This window comes from Alosa sapidissima, chromosome 23, assembly GCF_018492685.1.
Source record: "Alosa sapidissima isolate fAloSap1 chromosome 23, fAloSap1.pri, whole genome shotgun sequence".
Lineage (NCBI taxonomy): Eukaryota > Metazoa > Chordata > Actinopteri > Clupeiformes > Clupeidae > Alosa > Alosa sapidissima.
In genome coordinates, this window is record NC_055979.1 from 12784153 (window position 1) to 12808101 (window position 23949).

General features: G+C 44.3%; 1 protein-coding gene across 3 annotated transcripts in view; it reads left to right on the forward strand.

Annotated features, from left to right (window-relative positions):
- LOC121698857 (methyl-CpG-binding domain protein 5-like) overlaps positions 1-23949 on the forward strand; it is a 37689-nt gene that overhangs the window by 560 nt on the left and 13180 nt on the right. For 2 of the 3 annotated variants that reach the window (XM_042081316.1, XM_042081318.1), the window contains exons 2-5: positions 9386-10268; positions 10480-10582; positions 11068-11248; positions 12096-14600. In XM_042081316.1, the coding sequence (XP_041937250.1) occupies positions 10156-10268; positions 10480-10582; positions 11068-11248; positions 12096-14600 (2902 nt within the window). In that variant the 5' untranslated portion in view covers positions 9386-10155. Of the gene's footprint in view, positions 1-8751; positions 8852-9385; positions 10269-10479; positions 10583-11067; positions 11249-12095; positions 14601-23949 lie in introns of those variants that run through there. The other variant, XM_042081317.1, reaches the window with a different exon arrangement.

A 23949-nucleotide genomic window follows, 5' to 3' on the forward strand; every position in this document is an offset into this window, starting at 1 on the left:
GCTAGCTTGATAGCTAAGCTATCTGGAAACGTTAATAACGTTATGCTAGCTTTAGTACTCCATTGCTGTTTGTTGTATGGTTGAACCTTAAAGGGTTGGTAACGTTAGTAGCGGCGCTAACGTTTTATGATTTTCAATCTGACTGGAGTTTGTGGTAATTGTCTCGAAATATATTGCGAAATGGTCACTGTTCCGTTGAGTTTTAAACCTGTGCGTTATAGCAACAGTCATGAACTGGGCTTAAAAATATATTAGCTATCTGCCATACCCCAGAAGCTGATGAGCTAGCTGACGATAGTTAGATTTATCGGCTACCTAGGTTGTTGGCTAGCTACGCTAACGTTACTGATCATTTCCCACGAGCTAAGTACTGTAGCTACCACGAAATTAGTCTGAGTTGGCCATGTAGTTTGTCAATAATACTATCTTATGTCTGATTGTTGACTTGGCAAGGTTGCTAGTTTGTTCTGAAGTGCCCTGTATTAAAATGTGGGACTTCACTGAGAGTCATGGAGGACGTTTAAAATTGTAACATATTATCAAAGACGTTTTAATAAACGGTAGCCATGGTTGGTAGCTCCTTGCTAGCTGGCTGTCGATGATGGGTGAGAGACAGAGGCTAGCTTGCTTGCTAGCTACTATGCAAACGCAGTTAACTCTTCTAGTCTTTGCTCACAAAGCTTGTTAGCTGGTTGATTTAAACACCCGCTAGCACCAGCTCAAATGGGTTGTTTTTGATAGGCGGTTGTTATTGTAATCTGGAGCAAGCATTGATCTTATTCCAGTTAAGTTACATCTCTGACATCGAAAATGGTATGTAATTCCAATGGGAAGAATTAGAGTAGCTGTTAACACATCGAACGTTTGTAGGTAGCGGTTCTGAAATCTGTCGATAATGGTGTGGCATATGGCATGGACGGTTTGGCATTGGTACACTTCAATGATAACTCGTGTCTAAAGACAACTGTCATAAATATCATTGTTCTTTGTTGTTCCATCTCATTGGTTTTTACCTTGCGATTTGACAATCAGTTGCCCCCACTATAATATGGGCCCATCAAAAGGTTAACCTTATATTCATGCCTTTAAAACCTCTAGTAGCCTTGACTTGTGACCTCTTTGACCCTATTCTAGAAGCAACAGCTACACATGGATGTGGATAACACTATTTTGATCATCTAACACAGGCATAGACTGTGTTACACTAGTCACTAGTCTAAACACCCCTGTAGATTAATAATGTGAGCCTGACATCCCATGTACCAAGTTTATTTCATTGGCATCTGTGTTATTTCTCAATCCTTCTTGTGGCCCACAGTAAGGTTCATGTCAAATTAGAGACATTCTAGTCCTAGGTCAGCACCTTAGTTCAAGTAGAGAATGGGACTTACCTTTGTGACACCCCATGGATGGTTTTATATGTACCTGTAATTATCTCTCACAGGGGAATTACTGACATAGAGATACCAAAAGCCCTCAATGGTTTTTTAAACCATATTCAGGAGACTTGAAGCATTTTACCAAGCAGTTGTCTCACCAACTTAGAATTGAACTTAGAAATCAACATTCTCCTCCGGTGGCCTTGTCAACTGTCCAAATGTAGTACATTGACATTTCTTCAATCTTTTCCTTTAGCACCAGCCACATTTGAGCAGTCATGTCTTGTCCTGATGGTGTAGTAGGGCATGCTAATGTTTTCTAGGCTATAGGGCCAGGGCCAAGCGACTATGTTAAGCACTACCAGTGTTGTTTTAAACTATGATCTTTGAGGGCTGTGGTGCTTTGATTAGATCATGCTATTGTTATTTAGATTTTTCCATTTTGTTTTGATTTTAAATTATTTTAGAAAAAAATGTTATGTGTAATAAAGTGGGCCATATTGCTAAGGCCCCTGTAACTTCATTGTGCTGGTATTAAACAACAGTTCATCGTATTATTACCAGTGGAGAAGGGGAGATGGGAATGTGAAGAAAGGAGGATCTTAAATGTAGAAAGCAGTGCACTTTGACGTTAATGTGGTACCCAAATCTGTCCCCACACACCTGGAGATCTGTGAAGCTGTCAAACGTCTTACATAATAGTCACTAAGAAGCACAGGTTCACAGTTTAAAATCGGCATTAGCCCACCCCTTTTTGTCTGGGTACGGAATGTGAAGACTACTTTTTGCTAAAATGTTTTTGATTTCTGTACTGGTCATCATCTGTCTGCCCAGCCCCTGAACATGCTTTGTTATTTACGCTAGTTAAACCTTTATGTAAGCCTAGGCCTTGTGGTTGGTCTGTGTTCTGTTGGACCTGTCCATATTCGATTCCTTTTATATAATGTGGAAAATGGCTGGATAGGCCTATATGAAATGTGGCCTTGCAAGTAATGTCATTGCATGTGAACATGCTTAATCTGAGGACATGGCCTTCACCTGCCTTCAGCACTTTCCCTAACCACCCACCCACAGACATAGAGGCAGAGACACAAACACAAACACACACACACACACACACACACACACACACACACACACACACACACACACCTCCCTGTGCGCTCTGCAGTCAGCTGTAGTTGGCCCGGTGGTGAGTCAGCGTCCCTGGCTGAGATGAGACACTGACATGAATCTGCCCTCAGGCACACAAGCCTCACTCCCGACCCTGGTCATCGTCTCACCGAGATGTTGCACCTCAGGCACACCTGATCACCTCACGACACAACGGAGGCCCCCCAATCACCACCCCCCTTCCCCTGTCACTTTTGCCATACCCAAGCCTTATGTCCATCCAAATATGGTTTCATTTACAGCCTCAGTAACCTGCATTTTGTCACTGACGTGAATATCTTTCATCTACTAAATCTGTTGATTATTTGATTAGTTGATTTAATCAACTGAGATTATAAAGGAAATGTACATTATTATCAGTATGATACATGTCCATGGTGGAGTGAGAACTTTGTCAGACATGCTACAAAACGCTGTCTACTATCAACGATCTTACTGCGTCCTCAGACAACTCTGAAGTTAGAAGTCGTAGTTCAATTCTGACTCTAAATTCACAATAGGTTAACTTACCTGGAGTTTACCAGTAGGACGTCTGACTTTGAGTAGCGCTCCACTGTACTTTTTCTAGTAGGAGGTTGGAAATCTTGACTTGATTTTGTCTGAAATGCATTTGGGAAATTTTAGGGCAGATATGTTGAACCTCTGAGTTGTTTGGAACAGCATTATTACTTATTACCATCCTGAAGTGCTTTGGCTACAACGCCAACCTGCATTTGGTCCCAGACTCACGGTGAGTGTCTCAGCTGCTATATCAGACAGACAGATCGACATTAGACGGGCCGTAGGCCCTAATTTAAATTATGTGCAATGTCACTCAATGCGCAAAGCGTCTTTTGCGTGTAATAAAGCCATAGTGTGGCAGATGGAAGCATTGAGGGGATCCACCAACGTTTGTGCTTAGGATCTTACTTTTGGTATTACACTAGCAGATAGATTTTGCCTCAGTATATAATTAGCTTTAGTTAAGCTTTTCTCTTTGCCCACCCCATGTGGTTCAACTGATGGAGCGCAGTGTTGTAAGTCATGAGTCTGACCCCCATGATTCTAGGTCCTAACTATATGCAAAATTCTGTAAGTCACTTTGGATAAGTGCATCCGCTGTATTAATAAATGCAAACTGTAAATGTAGAACAACAGAAACTGAATCATATGCTTTCAAAGCCACACTGTGTGTCAATTGTATCCTCCACTCTAAAGTAGCCCCGAGACCATCGGGCCTAAAGCCCTCACACTCGCACTCCTCCTTGTCCGCTGAAGGCAACGGTCGAGCGAATTCCGGAGAAAGTTTCCAAGCATCTTTTCTGTCTGACCCTAGTGTGACCAGCCCTACCTGGTTGGACTACTAATGTGCTCCTCATTGTGTGCCAGCAATTTACCACAGCAGAGCCAGCAAGCGAATGAAATATCTTAACACCAGTCAGAGTTAGGAGCTAGCAGCTTTCTTCCAGTGCATTCTCACCCTGTTCCACATTTCTGAATATTTGGTGTGGTGTAAGTAACACTGTAAACTTGTCAAATAGGCATAGAATCTTGGAGTAGTTTTCTGGTCGAGGAATTCATTGGTTTTGATGTTGTGAACTGTAAGGGGATGAACTACAGGACAATTGGATGTGGTGATGTTTACCTTAAGATGTGTTTAAGATGAGGGTGTTGGATATGTTCATTGGGCAGTCAGCCCTTAATGACACTGATGTAGGTGACTGATTACAGGTGACTATTACAATTGACATAATTCTCATGGGTCATGGTTACAATATTTGTGTCAGTGTCTGTCTGTGTTCATAAGTATCTGAGTCTAGGCTACATATGTTCAGTGTGCACCAAAAGAAGATACAAGCGACATGAAAAATGTCATGATGACCCATCAGAACAGGATCACAGTGTACCTCATAAATCACTTGTGTCCCACAAATCGGGACTAGAGATGGTTTTGTGGTGTTTCCATGTTTCATCTTGCCTGTAGTCCATGCCATAGTAACAAAAAGGATTGCTGAGGCAGTAGCCTATCTGTAGATGTCCTCTTTGATTGTGGTTTAAAGGAACAGTAAGCGATTCAAAACCAATCCACTTTTTCTCACATTTAGCAAATATTGCCTCACGATCCAATATAGCCCTGGCTCTGTACATTTTAAAAACAAACATACATATGTGCACCTGCTCACACAACACTATTCCAGCCAATCAGAAACAGGTGGTGTTAGTTTGCACCCACAAACCTAGCAATGCAGGGAGGTGACTCTTTGTTTGGCTGTTGAGTTCAAATATCAACAAGTCTCTCCAGTACTGCTAACCTGAAGAAGTGTTTGTCTGGCCTGAAGATAAGCATAGTTACACTGTGGATTTAATCAATAGGCTAATGATTTCAATAACGATTTTGGCTTCTAACGACTACAAAAACAATGTAATCGAGGGGCTGCAATGCTGCATTCCAGTTTGCAATGATGTTTTAGAAGGTCAACCAATAAAAATACTTTTTTTTTTTTTAAAGTTCAGTGAATGCAGGATATTTCCAAAGTAAATGAGTCGTCATGTTAGATTAATGATTCATGTTTAGGGCTGGGATAAACGATTATTTTTTAAACGATTAATCTAGCGATTATTTTTTCGATGCATCGGTTAATCTAACGATTCATTTTTTCAGTCCGATTCTATTTCGATTCGATTATCTCCCCATTAATTCACTAATAGCAACTTATACATGTTTATTTACACATCTGAATTAAAAAAACATGAATTCTTTAACATTGCAATATATGTTTATTGCTCTTAAGATTCCAAAATAAAAGACTATACAAGTGCAAAGTAATGCATTCTTAGTCAGAGGTAGTATTCAATAAAGTTCAGTAGTGTATGTCTAATTGAGTGCCATTTTAAGTCATTTTAAGACGTTCGTGTGGGAATCCTTGCAATTAACATTAACACAGTTAAAAGGCTGCTGATGTGTGGATGCAATTCATAACGTAGTTAGTTCAAATAACGGTTCGTACTTCTCCTTTGGACAAGCACTTTTGAGTCTTGGAAAACACTTTTCCATTTACATCAGGATTTTGCAAACATTCAGAGTCAATAAAATGAGCCCTGCATGAGTAACGAATAAGCAGCTGCAAGTAAGCATGTTAAACTTGACCCCCAAACAGTATTCTAACGTTAGCTTTGAGATACTGCTTGATTGCATACTGTAACTTAACTTAGTTTAGTCTCCTCAATGTACTGTGTTGTGATAAGACCTTAGCAGAGTTTACTCTAACTTTAATTCAGCAGTTTTAATGCTGCAAATTTGCGCAGCATGGTCACGATAAGCTAAGCGGATTTAATAGCAATTTAGCCCACTGTGTTCTATGCAGTGCTTCTAGGTGGCAACAACAATCCTTCAACAATCGTGAATATTTTGTTAAATGCACATGCAGAGGAGGAGCAGCGGGCTTGTTACGAGAGAGAGCGGGCGGGGCGAGGAAAGGCTGTGTGAGTAAAAAGTGCAGCTCAATGAAATTATTTTATCTTCAATGAAATTATTTTATCTTATCTTTAATTTAAATAGTAGGCCTACAACATCAATGTGTGGTGGCCAGTTTTAATTTCGTGGTGCCCAGCCACAGATTAGTCAACGTATGGAAAACACTGAAGGTGTAAAATTAAAAATTATTTAGCAGCACACGTTATGCTTGACGAACCGACGCTCATATTTTGCGTCGACGTATTTTTTGCATCGACGTCATCAATTACGTTGACGCGTTGCCCCAGCCCTATTCATGATAATTTAAATGTCGTACCATATTGTATCCGGAGCAGGGGCATGCTAAGGCAGTGGCCTAGGCCATAAGTCGATGTGTTCGGCAGTGTTGTAGTAAAGTCAATATGTCTCGAGTCCAAGTCCAGGTTCGAGTCTCCAGTGTTCAAGACGGAGTCAAGTCCAAGTCATTAAAAAAAAAAAGTCCAAGTCGAGACCACTTCTCGTCCGAGTCGAGTCACTATTAAATGCAAAACGGACGGACGACTTTCGGGGCATTCATGTCTCCAGGCATTTTCCTTATTGTATTGAAAATGGCGTAACGTATGACGTGAAGCAGTAACATTCCATTGCACTAATATTAATACTCAAAATAATTTAGATATTAAAATCATATACCAAATAATATTCTAATGACATATTACAATTATAGCCTAATGATGACATTACCAAAAAAAGTCCTCGTCTCAATTTCCGAGTCTGAATGTACAAATCCGAGTCCAAGATTGAGTCATTCAGTGCTCAAGTCCAAGTCAAGTCGCGAGTCTCTAAATTTAGCTTATGACTCAGACTCGAGTACTACAACACTGGTGTTCGGTGATAGTTCTTTAAGAGAAGAAGCAAATGTGTTTCACTGTATCATAACTGCACATGACGCAAGCAAGCCTCAGTGACAAAATCAGTTTGATTATATTATATCAGAATGACCTAACTGGATCTGAGTGAAGCAGTGTTGTGCATGGTGATGCACTGCAACATTTTGAGCAGAACCTTTGTAAGACACCCTGGGCCCTATTTTCGCGACGCAAAACCTGGCACAAAGTGCGTTGTTATCCCGACACAAAGCTTATTCCTAACGTACACTCGAGTTTTTCGCCATGCCCGTCTCTTTTGTTGAGCAATGCGCCAAGAGGGTGTGGCAGTTAACAACCTAAGGAGGGGTCTAACACATGATCTAAAAATCGCTATCGTACACTACCTAAAACGCATTACGCCACTGACCAAGAGAAACCTAGTCAGAAATCCCTGGCGAGTTGTTTATATGTAATTTTAAGAGCACTTTATAAACAGTGATACATATGAATGTCAAAATATAGCCACCTGTTTCTATTCTCTTTCTCTCGCCCACATTCTGCTATATAGAACTCTGAAGTTCGCCCAAAAAAACAACAGCTGGGTATTTGCGGGATTTTGAATAATCGCACTTGTTAAACTTTTACGGTGACAAAGTCTGAAATGCAGACATTTTGACCTACACACTTTTGTCATCTGCCCTTGAGTGGGTTTTGTGATCTTCGGTATGTTAAAGGGATACCAGGCAAGCCTGATGCTTTTTGTCTATGAAGCTCCCCCTACCGTCTGTACATGTCAATACGTGTGCGAGCCCTCGCTCGGTCTGAAGATCTTTTCCTTTTCTTTGCATCTTCCGTCAAGGGTTTTCGCTGCTTATTCGCCGGCTCTGCCATTATACACACGTTTGCAACAATCGCTAGCGTTTCGTTAGCCTGCCTCTGTGCTGGGGATGCAGGATGTAAACTGATCCTACTTCTCGCGATGTCTGAGACTTTGTGAGACTGAAGGTCGGTGGGTAGGATACACCGAACTTGCAAGTGAGATATTCTTTCTTACAGGCAGTAAGGGCGGGCGAGAGAGCCTTCATTCGCCCCGTAATGAGTCATTTAACCATATACCGACTTACGAAGATGATTAACACGAAAACGTTGCCTGGTGTCCCTTTTAAGACGGCGAACTTTGATTTTTGCTACATGAGAGCTAACTTGCAGTGCAACTTGCAATAGGTAGTTAGCATCGGTTAGCACCTGGATAGCTTTATAATGGCAACCATGGCAGCTTTGGGTCCTTTTTGTAGGCGAATTTCAGAATTCTATTGAACAAGAAACATGACAATGCAACAGGATATGTAACGGATTCAGTGCAGTCAGACACTCGCATGCAGTTAGGAAGACAAGCTGTTAGTCCGGCCCGAGGATTAGAATATTGTACGGGGAGCAGCGCTGTGCACAGCACAGCAGCGCTTATGTGGAAGGGCTACAGCATGTACTACAGACCTCCCCTGGGAGAGTCTCCTCCTTGTAAGAGTCGCTGCTCCATTTTTTTCCACCCTTTTCCTCCCCTTCCCTTCCTTGTTGGCCTTTTCCTAGAAGCCACTAAGCATTTCTGCCCTCAAACTCACTGCACGCGGAACCGTATTGAGGTCTGAACTTCATGCATACAATTTAATTTGTCCTCACCCCCCACGCGCCATACTGTGTAAGCAAGCAAGCAGGCAATAACCCGCAACCCCCACCCCCTCCCAGATCAAATCTTTTTTTCTTTTTTTCTTGGCACACGAGGAAATGCACAAACAGTACAAAAAAATGAAGGCAGGCAAAGTAACTCCCAAATCGCTGCAAAGGAGAATGCCACAAAATGTATCCCGCTCGCTTGTCTGTTTTTAAAGAGTGTAGAGTGGAGCTTGTATGGCTGGGCTTTGCTGCTCCCTCCGGTCTGCATTAGTCATCCACAACAGGAAATGCACGGCAAGAGCATGATTCATCCACTGTGAGAGAATGTATGTAATATAATATCAGCCAAGGTTCAGCCAGTGCATTATCTCTGTCTCTCTCTCTCTCTCTCTCTCTCTCTCTCTCTCTCTCTCTCTCTCGCTTTCATTTTGCCTCACCATCTCTTGTTCATTCACTCTCACTCTTTCTCTCTATCTTATTTTCTTTCACTTTTGCTTGCTCTCCTCCTTTGCCTTCTTTTCACCATTTGCACTCCTGTCTCTCTCTCTCTCTCTCTCTCTCTCTCTCTCTCTCTCTCTCTCTCTCTTTCTCTCTTTCTCAAACCCTCACTCTCACGGTCTCTGCCTGATGACATAAGAATCAGACTAAGAATATTTTTTTTAAAGGATCCTCTGCTTCATCTATTCACTGTACTCATAGCTACAGTGTAGCTATCTAAGAATACTGTTTTTTGAGATTTTCTTAATGTGTGCTTACAAATGAGCTAACATAAGCTCATTCACTGGTGTAAAAAGGATGATATCTCACCAAACTGATTTTATGATGCTGACCTGTTGCATCTTTTTTTTCTCTTTTCACAGGGAGCATGAGGACACCCCATAATAAGCCATCATAGGGCACTGCATAGTGTTGACCCCAGCCCCCCCTACACCCTCAATGGGTTCCCTAGGAGAGTCCACCTCAACTAGCTCGGGTTAAAACAAAATGTCGAAGCACCCTCTCGTCTGACCAGCAGCCCGTTGTGCTGAAGGGTCCCTTTAAGGACAGTCATCCCACCCCCCTCCCCCCAATCCACCCCATCTCCACATCCCCCAGTCCTAAGCCCTGCCCCCTACTCCGCCCTCCGCCCCCGACCAACCTTTCGGCCTAAACTATGTTCTTGTATGAACTGCCTCCCTGTATCTGTGTGGTTCCCTGTTCTATGAAGCGCTCTCTTTGTGTGACATTCTGAGGAACTGCTTCAGCCTCCATGGCTGTGGATGCCCGAGTCAGTTGTGGGAACTTCTGCCGGCACTCAGCGAAGTCATGAAACAACGGCAGCAGGGCGGTCAGCTTCGCCCGTGAGTCTGGCCTCAAACACCCCCCCAACTCCCTCCCCAAACCCCCCCTCACCTCACCCCCGTGTGTTGTCTCTACGTTGACGACACTTGCGTATTTTTGTGTCAAGGGGCAGAGAAAGCATAGTTGTGTCTAGTGCGCAAGCCTCCCCGGGTTGCCCCTGCTACCACACGCCACCTCTGCCACTGCCGCCACCTCTTCCCGAAGAAGACAAAGATGATAATAAGTCGTCCGAGGACACTGAAGGACGTGTGATCTCTCCCGAGGAGTCATTTGCTAAATCCCCAGAACAATGAATGGAGGGAAAGAGTGCGACGGAGGGGAGATGGAGGGGCAGCCAAGCCTGGCTCAGGTGCCCATTGGCTGGAAGCGCAAGGTGGATCCCACCGGGGTCCTTTATATAAGGTACCTCAGCGCCAGATGTCTTTCCAGAACTAATGTGGACTGAGGTTAAGATATTTGCAGTGGTTATATTTTAGCACTGTTTAATGATGCCTGTCTGTTTCTCTCTTTCTCTCTCGCTCTTTCTCTCTGTGTGTTGTGTGTGTGTGTGTGTGTGTGTGTGTGTGTGTGTGTGTGTGTGTGTGTGTGTGTGTGTGTGTTTTTTCCCCCTCAGTCCCAGTGGCTCTGTGCTGTCTAGCCTGGAGCAGGTGAAGTCCTACCTGCTGACGGATGGGACCTGTAAATGTGGTTTGGAGTGTCCCCTTATCCTCCCTAAGGTGCGATTATTCTGCCATGTGCTTTACTTTGTGCAGAGCTAATACTGCTTTTTAATGCCTACTCTGCAAAAGGTAACATGAAGCACTCGTTTGCCAAGTGTTAACTTTAACAGCTTAAGTTACCATACTTACTACATGTTAGTTGTATGTTTTCAAGTAATTAGCATTAACATATGTGTTAAAATCAGTGTAAAATATTTAATTAAAAAAAAAGAATAGCAATGTGGTGTTTTTGATGTAAACAGCAACAGTTTTTTTTTTTTATGTAAACAGTAACAATAACTCATATTGATGGTAAACTAACTGGTAAATATGACTTTGGTGCACCTTACAGGAAATGTGACTCCTTTTGTCATTTTGCCACACTTTGTTTACCCTTTTAAAACACTAAATCTTAAATTATTGGTCCTGCTCTGTGAGCACCGAGGGGCTACAGCACGAGTGTTACCCATGTCAACACAAACTCTTACATTGTGTGTGTATAGGTCTTCAACTTTGACCCTGGGGCTGCGGTGAAGCAGAGGACAGCGGAGGATGTGAAGGCCGATGAGGATGTCACTAAGCTCTGCATACATAAGAGGAAGCTCATCGCCGTGGCTACTCTGCATAAAAGCATGGAGATGCCTCATCCCCCGTTAGGCCTGACTAGTCCAGGAGGGGCTACAGGTGTGTGTGTGTGTGTGTGTGCTTTCTAGAAATTGAGCACAGGTATATTTTCAGATTTGTCAGACACTTTCATCCAAAGCCATAGGGACTTGCATGGCCAGGTTTCTGACTCTGAACCTGGCTTTCTCTGGTGGCAATTCTACCTCTGCTCCACTCCATTGTAGGTCACAATGTTTAGTTGTAAATATTGTGCACAGTAGCTGCAGCACAAGTTTAAAGTACATTTTTGTGTCATAGTTAGACACATATTATGCTTTTCTATTCTTATGATTTCCTGTGAGTGATTTTAGTCATGAAAGGTCTGCAGTAGGTATTCCCAAAAGGTTGTATGTTATAAAAATAATTATTTTGACAAGTACAAGACTGCATGAATTGCCTACTGTGAAATCACACTTAAGCTCAGATGTGAATCTGATCTATGTAAGGGATAACGGCCGCCAAGGAATTATGGAATTAATGGAGGAGGCGGAGACAAAGACCTCCCCGATGTGCAGCGGAGCCGACTTCAGTTTGTTGTCCAACTTTCTTTGGCCCTAACAGTGCTAGCGTGGACAGTTAGCTTGTTTACAGTTGATTCCCGAAGCCTGCTTCCAGGCTCAAACATCGTTCTACTATGGTTGTTATAGTTACCATTCATAAGCATTGATATGGAACGGTGATTAAACTTTTTTTACCAGACCTACTACATAGGTGCCCCATTATGTAAAATATCACCCCACCAGCCAATCAGAAAAGAGTACTTTTTCTCTACTTTGGGAAAGCCCATTCAAGTCAATGGAGCATTCTATATGCTTTGTGAAGAGCCGTGTAATAACCCTCATTAATACCCCCCTCATTGTTTCCCCAGGACCTGCAGCAGGGGGCGCTACACGTTCTGCAACCCCAAGAGCAATAAGGAATAAGTCCCACGAGGGCCTGTCCGGGCCAGGCCAGGCGCCCGACTGCAAAAACCCTTTCAAGATGATGATGGCGGCAGGTGCTCGGCCGTACCCGCACCCACACCCCCAAGACATGAGTGCAGTCCACCACCACCAACTGCAACTACAACTCCAACACCAGCAGCAGCAGCAGCAGGAGCTGTATGCTGGTTACCAGAGGCAGAGGCTGGCGAGCGGCGAACCGGGGCCCAAGTCGCCCTACCGGGCTGGGGGCCACCACCATGCCGGCATGCTCAGCCCGACCTCCAGCGGCTCGCAGGTGTATGGAGACAGCCCACTGTCCCCAAGGACTGATCCCCTGGGCAGCCCGGACGCCTTTGCCCGGGCGGGGGCCAACCCTTGTGCTTTCCAGGGGGGCAGCAGCCCCATCCCCATCCACGGGGGGAACAGCCGGACGCCCCTGTCGCCGCCGGGAGTCATGCTCCACGGCTCGCCCGCTTCGCAGGCGTCCTGCGTCATGGCGGGAAGGACTAACACACCCCTCTCACCCCCTAATGTCAACAAGAGCCCCATCATGAAGAAACCCATGTGCAACTTCCCCCCTGGCATGGACATGCCTCGAGCAGTATTTCACCATGGGAAGGGCCAGCCCGCGCCCCACCCTCCCCCCACACCCCCTGCCATGCCCTCGGCCTGCATCCTCCAGAAGAAGCCGCTGAGCTCCGAGAAGGACCCCCTGGGGATCTTGGACCCCATCCCAAGCAAGCCGGTCAATCCCAACCCCATGGCCAACCCCAACTCCGGCTTCCCTCCTGGCGTCCACTCTCAGGTACCAATGATGAATGTAAACATCCCTCCTGCCATCGTCCCATTGCCGAGCAACCTCCCATTGCCCACGGTGAAGCCCGGGCCGGTCGGCCACGGCGGCCACCTGCAGAGGACTCAGCCAACGTCGGCGGCGGCCACCTCCATCTCCCCGTCCCCCGTCACCTCCCCGGTGCACATGGCCGCTCCTCCGCCGCACGGCCGCCTGGAATCGTCGCCACAGCGCTCTCGCTCATCCTCCACCTCGTCCGACCACGGGAGCTTCGCCATGCCCTCGGGGCCCCAGGTGCCCTGTGGCAGCATAAAGGTCCCTCCTCGCTCACCCAGGTCCTCTCTGGGCTCCCCCCGGCCAGCCATGCCTTCCAGCCCTTCCTCGGCCAAGCCGGACGCTCTGCACCAATACAAAGACATGCCCAACCAGCTGCTGGCAGGCATGGGCAATTCCCTTGGCGCCCAGCACAACCCCATGTTCCCCCCTCCCACCTCAGTGGCCAGTGCTAGTTGTGGTACAAGTGGTGGCAGTGGCGGAAGTGGTGCAGCTGGTGGTAGTGGTGGGGGTAACACCCAGAAGAACCACCCAGGCCTTCTGGGAATGCCCCTCAACCAGATCCTCAACCAGCATAACGCAGCCTCCTTCCCAGCCAGTAGCCTTCTGTCAGCGGCAGCCAAAGCACAGCTAGCGAATCAAAACAAAATGGGTGGCGGCAGTGGAGGTGGGGCGGGCATGGGCAGCAATGGCGGTGGTGCAGGCGGAGGTACGGGTGGCGGCGGTGGGCATCCTTGCGGCAAGGGAGTGGATGGGCACAGCACTTTAAACCCAATGCTCCCCCCTCCCAACTCGGCCATGCTGCTCAACTCCGTGGGCGGTGAGAGCGGGCAGAGTGGCCGCGCCGCCCTGAGAGACAAGCTGATGGCGCAGCAAAGGGACCCACTCCGCAAGCGCAAGCAGCCCGGCGGTGGTGGTGGTGGTAGCGGTGGCGGCAGCAGCAGCGCCGGGTCCAGTCACCACGACAGCATGGTCTTCAGCATGCTCAAGCCCGAGATGGCCGGCCACCCACGCATGCCCAGTGGCCCCCCTCCCCCGCCTGAGCAGATGAGGAAAGCGCCGTCGCGGCTCACTGGCTTGCCCCCTAACACCTCCATGGCCCAGCTGCTCCAGTCCATGAGCTCCCAGAACTCGCACATGGTCCAGAACGTCAGGATGGGCCCCGGGCCTGGCTTAGGACCTGGACCTGGACCCGGACCGGCTCAGATGCACTTTGGCGACGGGGTGATGTCGGGCGGGCCAGGCCACCAGAACCTGCAGGCACAGCAGAGGCTCCATGGCCCGGGTGACGGCATGCGCTGCCCCAGCATGAGTGTCCCGGGCCAGGGCCCCCAGATGCCCTACGGTGGCGGGATGATGAACCAGATCCAAGCCTCGGCTATGGGGGGCGGCGGCGGCCCCATGGGGCAAGGCGGCCAGCACCCCATGAATAACCCTTCAATGAACCACCTGAGCGCTCACCCACAGCAACTGTCTTACCTACAGCATCAACAGCAGCAGCAGCAGCAACAGGGACATCCCCTCAGCCATGGACGTGCAAATGTCTCAGGGATGATGCTAAGCAGCAACGATGGAAGCTGTGGCCAGGCCATCTCTGAGCCAGGTAAGCGAGGCTGTCGTCTCACCCAGGGAGCTCTACACCATGGGGGTCTCAAATATCTTCTATCTACCCCTGAACAGTCTAATGGCACTTTATCTTTGGGGTACTGTAAATAACATAACTTTCACTACTACATGTGGTAGACGACTAACGTATACCAGATAGCTTTCTTGTAACAAAAGGCTACTTTTTGTGTTTGTGTGCTTCTGGTCCAAAGCTTTTATACTGTATGTGTTGTGAGGTCCAGGCCCAGAGTTAGGAAGCCATTTGACTTGGGCAGTCAGCCAAATATTTGCATAGAGGAATTTCCAAAGTTATGTCTCATATGCCGCAGCAATAGCTTTGACTGGCTCGCTTTGCTTTCCAATCAGTTTAATTGCTTTGTAGTTAGTCAGATCTACTCTATATGAAGAATGGCTTCCGGCAGCCTTCCAGGATGATGAATTCCAGTGCTTTTCTTCACCATGTTGATAAACATTTGCTCTCCCATACTTTATGCAGGATGCAGGAGAATCCTTTCTGGTTGGAATACAGAGTAGTATTATGATATCTTGGTTGTTTTTCGTAGGAAGTAGGAGGTTTGTCCTTCAGTGTTTTCCCTTGGTGTGACTCATCCTCTTTGGTTTTAATGTGTCCACTGCGTTTAGATTTGGACTCGAGATAAGATTATATTTCCTTTCATTGCGCTTGCCTGAATCACCAGTGCCTCTTGGCTATGTAATATGTCCAAGATTCCATGCATACATTATCTACTGTAGTGAAACCACTTGCCCCAAGGACTAACTTTCTTGGAAATCCAGAGGAGACTCTGATGCTATTTTCTCAACGGATCGTCTTGAGGGGCCTTTTTCCTGGATCTTTCCCCCTATCTTTTCAGTTTACCAAACAGTGTGAATTTGTCTTAGAAGTAGAACCTTCTCTTCTAGAGCAAGCTTATTTAAATGTAATGTTACATTCGTGAGTCAGTACAAATGCTAACTATTTTGATGAGAAGGAACTGCCCTGCCATCCATCCAAAATGAAAACTATCATTGGAGGATGCAGCAGATGACAAGCCTTCCACTAAAAGCTTGAGAATCTGTAGCCCTGCATAAGGATAGCACAGATAGCCTAACCAGCACTTTCATGGTTGTTGCACTACTTCTGGTAACCTGCTACAGTAGTGTATCAATCACAGCTAATGCTTACATTGTGTATGTTAATGTGAACCAGCCTCACAATGATGAGGTTGTGCTTATGCATCAGAGTAGCTCACAAATTGATTCGGTCACAATACTTGCGAAAATGATATCAAGATACAGCGATTCTGCAATACTCAGTACATTGATAGAAAATGAACAATGATTCATCACTGTATCTGTGTAACTGCAGAAGAAAACAATACCCTTAAGAATACCTCTAAATGGGCAAAAAATAAATATTAATACTTGACCCTGCCATATCAATAATGTATATCTGCTAATACAATATTACTATTCAATACTATTAAAGGAGAATTCCGGCCATTTTTCACATAGATCTCTATTTATCGAAGTCACAGAGTACAGTCGGTACGGGGGGGGGGGAAACAATGATTATTATTATGCCCCCAGAGTGTAGCACTATAGCTGCCTGGCTGCTCTAGCTGTTGTCTGCAGCAACTCGAGCTAGGTAGCACCAATATTTTTTGTACCAACAGTACTCCGTGACCTTTAGAAACAGAGATTTATGTGAAAAATCGCCGGGATTCTCCTTTAATATTCAATATTTTGTCCCAACCCTTTTATACATGAGCTAATACATTGAAATGGTAAAAAGGGATGGTTTTAGGGTTTGACAATGAGTCGAAATTTAACCGATGCTGCCATATTTAATCTCTTACCAGTCATTTATTGCAGTAAATTAGCTGTCAGGTTTGTTGCAATCAACATGCAAAATCCTTCATTTTGAATTGCATCATCATTTTGAATCATCACTATCATTTTATATAATGTTGAAATTATAATTATAAATCTGTGAAATTATTGTGCCATATTTACACATTTTGCCTTAGCCTGGTATCTCCGTACCCATTCGTTTCGTGAATAGTATTATCCCGTGTACTCAATAGGCGGACTCCGGTCCGCATCCGGACCCAAACATTAAATACGGGCCGTCACCTAATCGCTATGCTGATTTACTGAGACTACCTACACTAAATTTTCCGCAAACGATTGTATGATTCCGCATCGTTTTGGTGGAGAGTTAGGACATCACAGCAACTGTAAAGGCAATGTCAGGCTACTGGCGGCATGCGCTAGCTGTCTAGCACTCGGTGGATGGTAATCTCTCATGATTGTTTGCGAGTTGCATTGCATAGACGTAGACATTCAAACTGAACGATTGACATTTTTCCTTCTGAAAGTGTGAAAATGGCTCACTCAAAACTGGCCAACAGCAAGAAAAAAAACGTTGATTGTGAAAACCGAGGCCTGGCTGGCAGCATCAAATGCGTCAATCACACAATGAGACTCAGGGCCGAGCATAACGTGTTATTTTTTTATTTTTTAAATTGCTTTAATCGTGAGCTGCCAAAGTTTTTATTTTATATCACTTGTGCTGTTATCAACGATTGTCTTTGGGTGCTATTATTATGACCCTCTGATTGTCCTGATCTGATGCACCCTTTCTTACCCTCAAACTGCTACAGACACTTCTTAGTAGGCTTTTGCCTGGTCCTCCTGCTGAAGGCATGGAGATAATAAAGAGCAACATAGTTCTGAATGGCTGGTGGTCACTTCTCCCATTATAACACCACATTGTTTTGTGTAGTTTGATACTTCTGTGGATTTACAGTACCGGCTTTTTTTGCCGTTCTGTAGCCTACTTAAAAAAAAAATCTTCCGGACCTTGGAGTAAATGGAAATTTGATGGACCTTTCAGGTTTACTGTACATTTGTACATAAATATTCCCAATGGAGCTTAACTTTTTGGTGGAGTCCAGTCGGACTGAAGCAGGGGAAATTACTGGTAAGCCTATTCTGCAGGCAAAATGGCAGCTTGTGGATTCAGTGGGTTTTTTTGTTGTTTGTTTTATCAGGGCATGTACTGTGAGTATGTAACTGTCTACAACATGTTGCCCATCATTGGTTCACTAATTTTAGGGCTGATCGGTGTGTGTGATGCAAGGAAAGGCTATTCTAGCCAGTGTGTGGCTTTCAGTCCACCACGGTCCCGGCTACAGGGCACTACATCTGACCCCCCGCCACCCCCTTCCTTGCTCCTCCCACCACCATCACCAGCCCCCACCCCCGGCCTGTTAAATCATGTCCCACAACCCCCAGCGGCCAGGGAGCCCGAATCAAGCCTCGGACAGCGCCACCAATCATCCTGCAGTTCCCATGGCAACCTGCTCGGCAACTAGCAGCCATCAGTACATCATATGTGGAGTCCGCGCTGGGCGAACCCTCACAGACGGCCACAACAGAAATGGAGAGAGAGAGAGAGAGTGAATGAGAGAAGAGGAGAGGAAAGGAGGAGAGGGGTTGAAGGGACAAGGGGGCTCAGTGGGCTGTCCAGTAATGCAGCAGCTGCTGGGTCTGCTGGCCAGCACTCGGCTTAGTCACTGCCTGGGCCAAGAGCCACACACACACACACACACACACACACACACACAGGTTTTACTGACAACCTTACAGTGTAAATATACCTAAGAGACACATGTTACTGACAACTTCCTAGTCCTACCTTACACACACACACACATTGCTGACAGCCTTATACCATACCTAAATCATACATAGGAACACACACACTCAAAAAATTCTGCACACTTGCCTGAATCACGTCCAAATATATGTTTTTAATATTTTTTTTAATCATTTTTTCGCTGCTGCTTGCATCCAGAACAGTTCAAACTGCCAAAAAAAAATTACGTTTTGTCTGTAGTTTGTGTGCTTGGGGCAGTCAATCTCCTGATCTTAGTGCATTTCCCCTGAGCAGCAGGCGCTCTCCTCTGATGTGACATTTCCTTGGTGGAGTGTCTGGAATGCGTGTTGGGCTCAGTCCAGCAGCTCCCCTGCGATAGTTGTTATTGCTCCATGTTAAATTTGTTTGTTTGTTTGCGGGTGTTGGCTGGGCTTCAGTCGCAAAGAGTCTCCTGTGGACATCTCCAGAGATTTGTAAATGTTGTCTTGGGTGACATTTTCAAAGAGGTGCTGCACTGTGAGGCTCACGTTGCGGTCTTACAAGTTAAAGCACCACTAAGGAGTTGTGGTCAAAAGCTGATGTGGTAACTGTCTAAAAGGCATGTACCAAAACCGTTGGAGCACCAACAGCAGTTAGCACTGACTAAATAATGTGTTGCTAGAATGCTAACTGGTGACATCATACTGTAGCTTTCTTGCATTTTCATTGGATGGTCATAAAAATTTAGCCAGTCTCCAAAAATGACCACACAGTTTTGCTTTAAAATTCCAATCACTAATGTCATTGGAGTGTGAACCTTCAGGATTGCGCTTAGGGCTGGGCGATATACCCAATATATCGCAGTTTGCTGTACGGGAGATACATTAAAGTGTTATCGCAAATATCAAGTATTTCACGTTAACAATCACACTCACCAACCAATCCTGAACAATCTATTCAGATGAGGGTGTGACGTTTAGGTGTAGTAGACAGGGAAGAAGTGAACTTTCTGTTCAAAAGCAGCAGTAGCATTTCTATCTATGGTAGCAGAGGCTAGTGTTGTTCAACAATGAGCTAGGTTAATAGATGAAAGCAGTTCTGATTTGGTTACACGAAACAAAATGGCAAGGGATCTTTAAAGTTACAACGATATCTGTGTCTGTCTATGTGCATGTCTTTCAAAACGACGACACATCTCACTCTCCACACATGCATTTCTCGTGCTAAATGTTCGTCTATGCTTCCCTCCAGATTGATTTTTAAATTAAATCTATTAGTGATGCACTGATATTGAAAGTCTGGACCGATACCGATATTTAGAATTTCACTTTGGCCGATAACGATACCGATAGTTTTATTGACATTTTTTTGATACACCTTTGCTGGCAAAAAAGTATTCAAAATACATTTCAAATTTTTTCAAGAAAATTCAAAGCCCTTTCAAGAGGGCTTAAAATTCAAGAGGGCTTAAAATTCATTTTTCAAAATGGGGGGAATTCTCCTCTCAGGTTCTTCATGTAGGGGGGATTTACACAATTTGGTGAGGGGGTGTCATCAGTAATATTGAATACTGTAGTGTGGTCGTTCACACCAGTGGTGGCCATCCTAGATTCTGCTTGACTCTCTCCACACAAACACACATGGAAAATGATGGCTTGTGTCATATGTTTCTATTTCATATATTTGGAAATTCATATAAAGTGTATTTCTAATAATGTATAGTATTTTATAATCTGCATAATTACTAGTAGCTAAACATATTTAGTCATTTGAATACTTCATATTGATTTTTAAACTATTACAATTAGGCATATCTTTAAAGTGGAAATGAAGCAGTCAAATAAAACAGATGTCTATAGCACTAGTTAAATATTTAAATATACCATAAATACAAATAAAGTCAGAAATATGACCCGTTATTCAGAATAAAGCACAAACAAGTTGCATTAATTTCAGTTGTGCGCTGCCATCTTTGTTTTCAAAAAATGATGACGTCACAAGAATGGTTGGTACAACATTCTATGCTGTTTACACAGCGGCTGTCATAGCCTCACAGTTAGCTTACTGCCTCAACAAAATGGATATGGACGAATGGGATAGACCCACCAATGAGGACGGGCATCCAATTGCCTATGCTTTTGAGCCAGTAAGAGCAGTGGGAGTTTTAGTGCCCCCCACAGAGCCTGACTATGGAGGAGAAATAGATGATCGAGAGAGAGGTGTATCTGAGCGCACAGAATGGCAAACATGGAGAGTGTCTGCTGCTAGGAAATGAACCTGGGACATCTCATCCAAAATAACAGACATATCACGTCCAATCCTACATGCCAAATGCTATCATTAAAGCGAGACGTTGGAGGTCGCAATGCGGTCGCTGAGGGACATCTGAGCCGAAACACTGGAACGCCCAAAAAAACGCAGTTAACCAACTAACACACTCTTGATAGGTTGTGCGGAGGGGGTAGGCTAGGGGACTACACTGATCACCTGAGACTACACTAATTTTTACACCCATACTCCGTTGTTCTGCAATGTATTATCATGGTAGAAGCTGCGATACAGTACTAGCATAGCATAACATAACAAGCACATACTGTAACTAGCATAGCATGAACCCTAAAATCTATGGTTGCTACAAGCGGCACATCCGTGCATTTATTTACTTAAAGTGAACAGCTTGTTATTTTATGTCAGCTTACATAAACAAATAAAAACTCAGACGCCTAGCCTACAGTCCATAAACAACGTCTACCCACAAAACCATGCCTGTCACAATCACAGACCTAGGCTACTACAGAGTAGCCTACACAAGTCAGATGTAGGCTAGCGTACCCACAACAGGTTCTCACCAGGTTCGCAAGTCTGTGCAAATAGTTTCCACTACTACTTGAGCGAAACAAATGCAATCATCGATACTACTCAATCACAAAAAGAAACATCTTACTCACACATGAGAAGTTCGCTCACCCGAGTTTATTCACCAATTCATCAACGATGCAACTGCATTTTCAGGTCGCGGTAATCAACAAGTTGTGCGAGAACATCCAAACACATTATTGCAACTGAAATTAAATCTAATTAAGTACTGTCTCTGATAGGCCTACAGGCTACATTACAGCGGCCCTTGTATTTGTACAAACACAAAAACAAACATCAACATAATTTGCGTAGGCATATTGAAATAAAGTGAACGTCCGCTAATGGATAAAACATCCACGAACAAACACTAACCATTCTAATGACGTAGCGCCTGCATTTTTAAAACATGGCCGCGCCCTAGTGGCGAAAGTCGTTATTGACATGTCATTTTCCAGTGAAACTACTTGAATATCGGGTTTAATGAAAATCCATGTATCTTCAAAAATGAAAAAGCAACCAAAAAGTGTCACAGTTCTCACTGCTTCATTTCCACTTTAATGTGGTGTGTAGGTCTAATTGAGTGCACATTGGTGATGTATAGGTGTAATTGAGTGCCTGTCACTTTAAGAAATCCCCAATTCTGTAGTAAACTTTAGGCCCTGGAGAGAGAAGAAAAGAACTTTAATCTCGTATATCCCTCTGCTACTCCTTATGGAAAGTTTTCAGATCTTCACTCTTGAAATAGGTCGGCAACGCTTATCATCGATTTAGTCATGGCCAGCAAATTTGAAATTATCGGCCACTAATATCGGCCGTTTCGCAAATTGCCAATGGCAGCAAAAAAGGCCCATATCGGCCGATACCGATAGCCTGCCGATATATCGGTGCATCCCTAAAATCTATGAGATCTGCACATTGAGGCAAATTAGGCTACTGTCTGAGTGCTTGACTGTCTCAAAACGAAAATGCAACCGTGTCTTATTTATCAACCAACAACCGAACGACTAATTAAGGAAGCACACACCACCCTTCTATCCGATGTAAACCATCATCATTCATATGGAGACATATCAGTGACTAGGGATGTAACGATTACCGGTATAATGGTAAACCGCGATAAAAATGTTGACGATAATAATTACCATTTTCATTTCAAATATCATGATTATCACTCTTGATTACCGCGGTGTGGAAACTGTGTGTTTAATCCTTCCCAGCTTCATCCGAGCCTGCTTTTGACATACAGTAGGCCTGGTACAATGGAACAAAACTGGTACCCTACTGATTCTGTTGTCTAATTGATGGTTTTAACCAGACATGTGGACTCGAGTCACATGACTTGGACTCGAGTCAGACTCGAGTCATGATTTTAATGACTTCATACTTGACTTGATAAAATTCGGCATGACTTGCGACTCGACTTGGACTTGAATACTATTCACTCAAGACTTGACTCGGACTTTGCCTCTTTGACTTGTGATGACTTGACATGTCTCGAATCAAAAACGAAATTTCCTGATCGTGTACCAGTCAACCCAGAGACGCTTTCCTGCGACTAAAAAATTTTTAAAAAAATAGCGGAGACAAGCGGCAGAGCACAGTTCAGTAGCCTACTGCCACTACCCTCACACGCGTTACGCACTTGTGTGTAGGGCATCAAGAGACAGAGGAAGGATCAACATTTAGCCAATCACTAGTAGCTTTACTGCAAACTGATTTGCACTCTTGTTAGAGAACGTTTGTCAAAAAGCACCAACAGCATGTTACATAAAGATGATACTTTTCGAGTCCTCTCCATTAAGATCCAACTTAAACTTATGCTAGGCTACTGCATTTAATTGAGAACACATCTAAGCACGCACGAGAGGGAGAGAAAACGAGTAGGTTCCAGCTGGCTTGTCATTGTTGATGATGATTGATATCTTCTTTTAAATATAAGAAACATATAAAAAGAAATCGTGGAAGCAACAAGTACGAGATTAGAGGAGATTGTGAATTTATCCGGTTCTCACTAGTCTACTATACTGTTATAAACTATGAGATCCAGGTCACTATGACATAGCTGCACTCACTGTGATTTGGAAAGTGGACAAGAATATTATGAAGAGTTGTCTTTGCCTTGTGTAATGGAACTGGTGAGTCTTGAAGTATTCAATAATTTATTTACATGAAGCACATGATATGCCGATGAAACGCATTCCACTCAGCTACTGTAGCTAGGTGGCTACTGGCTACCAGGCTCATAATTCACTTTTAATTGCAAACAGAAAATGTCAAGCAAGCATCATGTCATACATGCTTCTCTTTCTTTCCAAAGGAATGAAAGCTGTTTGTGCCAACTTAATATCATGCTTATCATTGTTAATATTGTGCTATACATGTGGCACAAACAATTTTTGAGTTTGTGGACTAGCCATAGGCTATATTTGAACGGAGCTGGTAAAAAAAGATCATTATGAGAACGTGTGGACAGTGCACAATGGGCTTAAAGTGACAGTGCACCATTTACAAATTAGATAAACAGCATCAAATGTGTAGTATTTCTTAAGAAATGAATACTTTAAAACACAATTACTGTCATTATTATCTTTTAAATAATATAAAAGTGTTGACCTTGGCTTTCCTTATGAGTCACCACTGGCAGACAGCCTAATAAATTGTTTGCAGGCAAATCTGTGGCCTAGCGCAGTGAAATACCATCAGTCAAATTATTACTCATCCTTACAGTGGGCTCCGCAATTTGGAAAAACATTATATATATTTGCAGCTGTGCTGAGTGTCATGTAGCTATCCGCTTTGTACAGATTACTCAGGTATGCACATGTGTATATTACACAGGTATGCACAT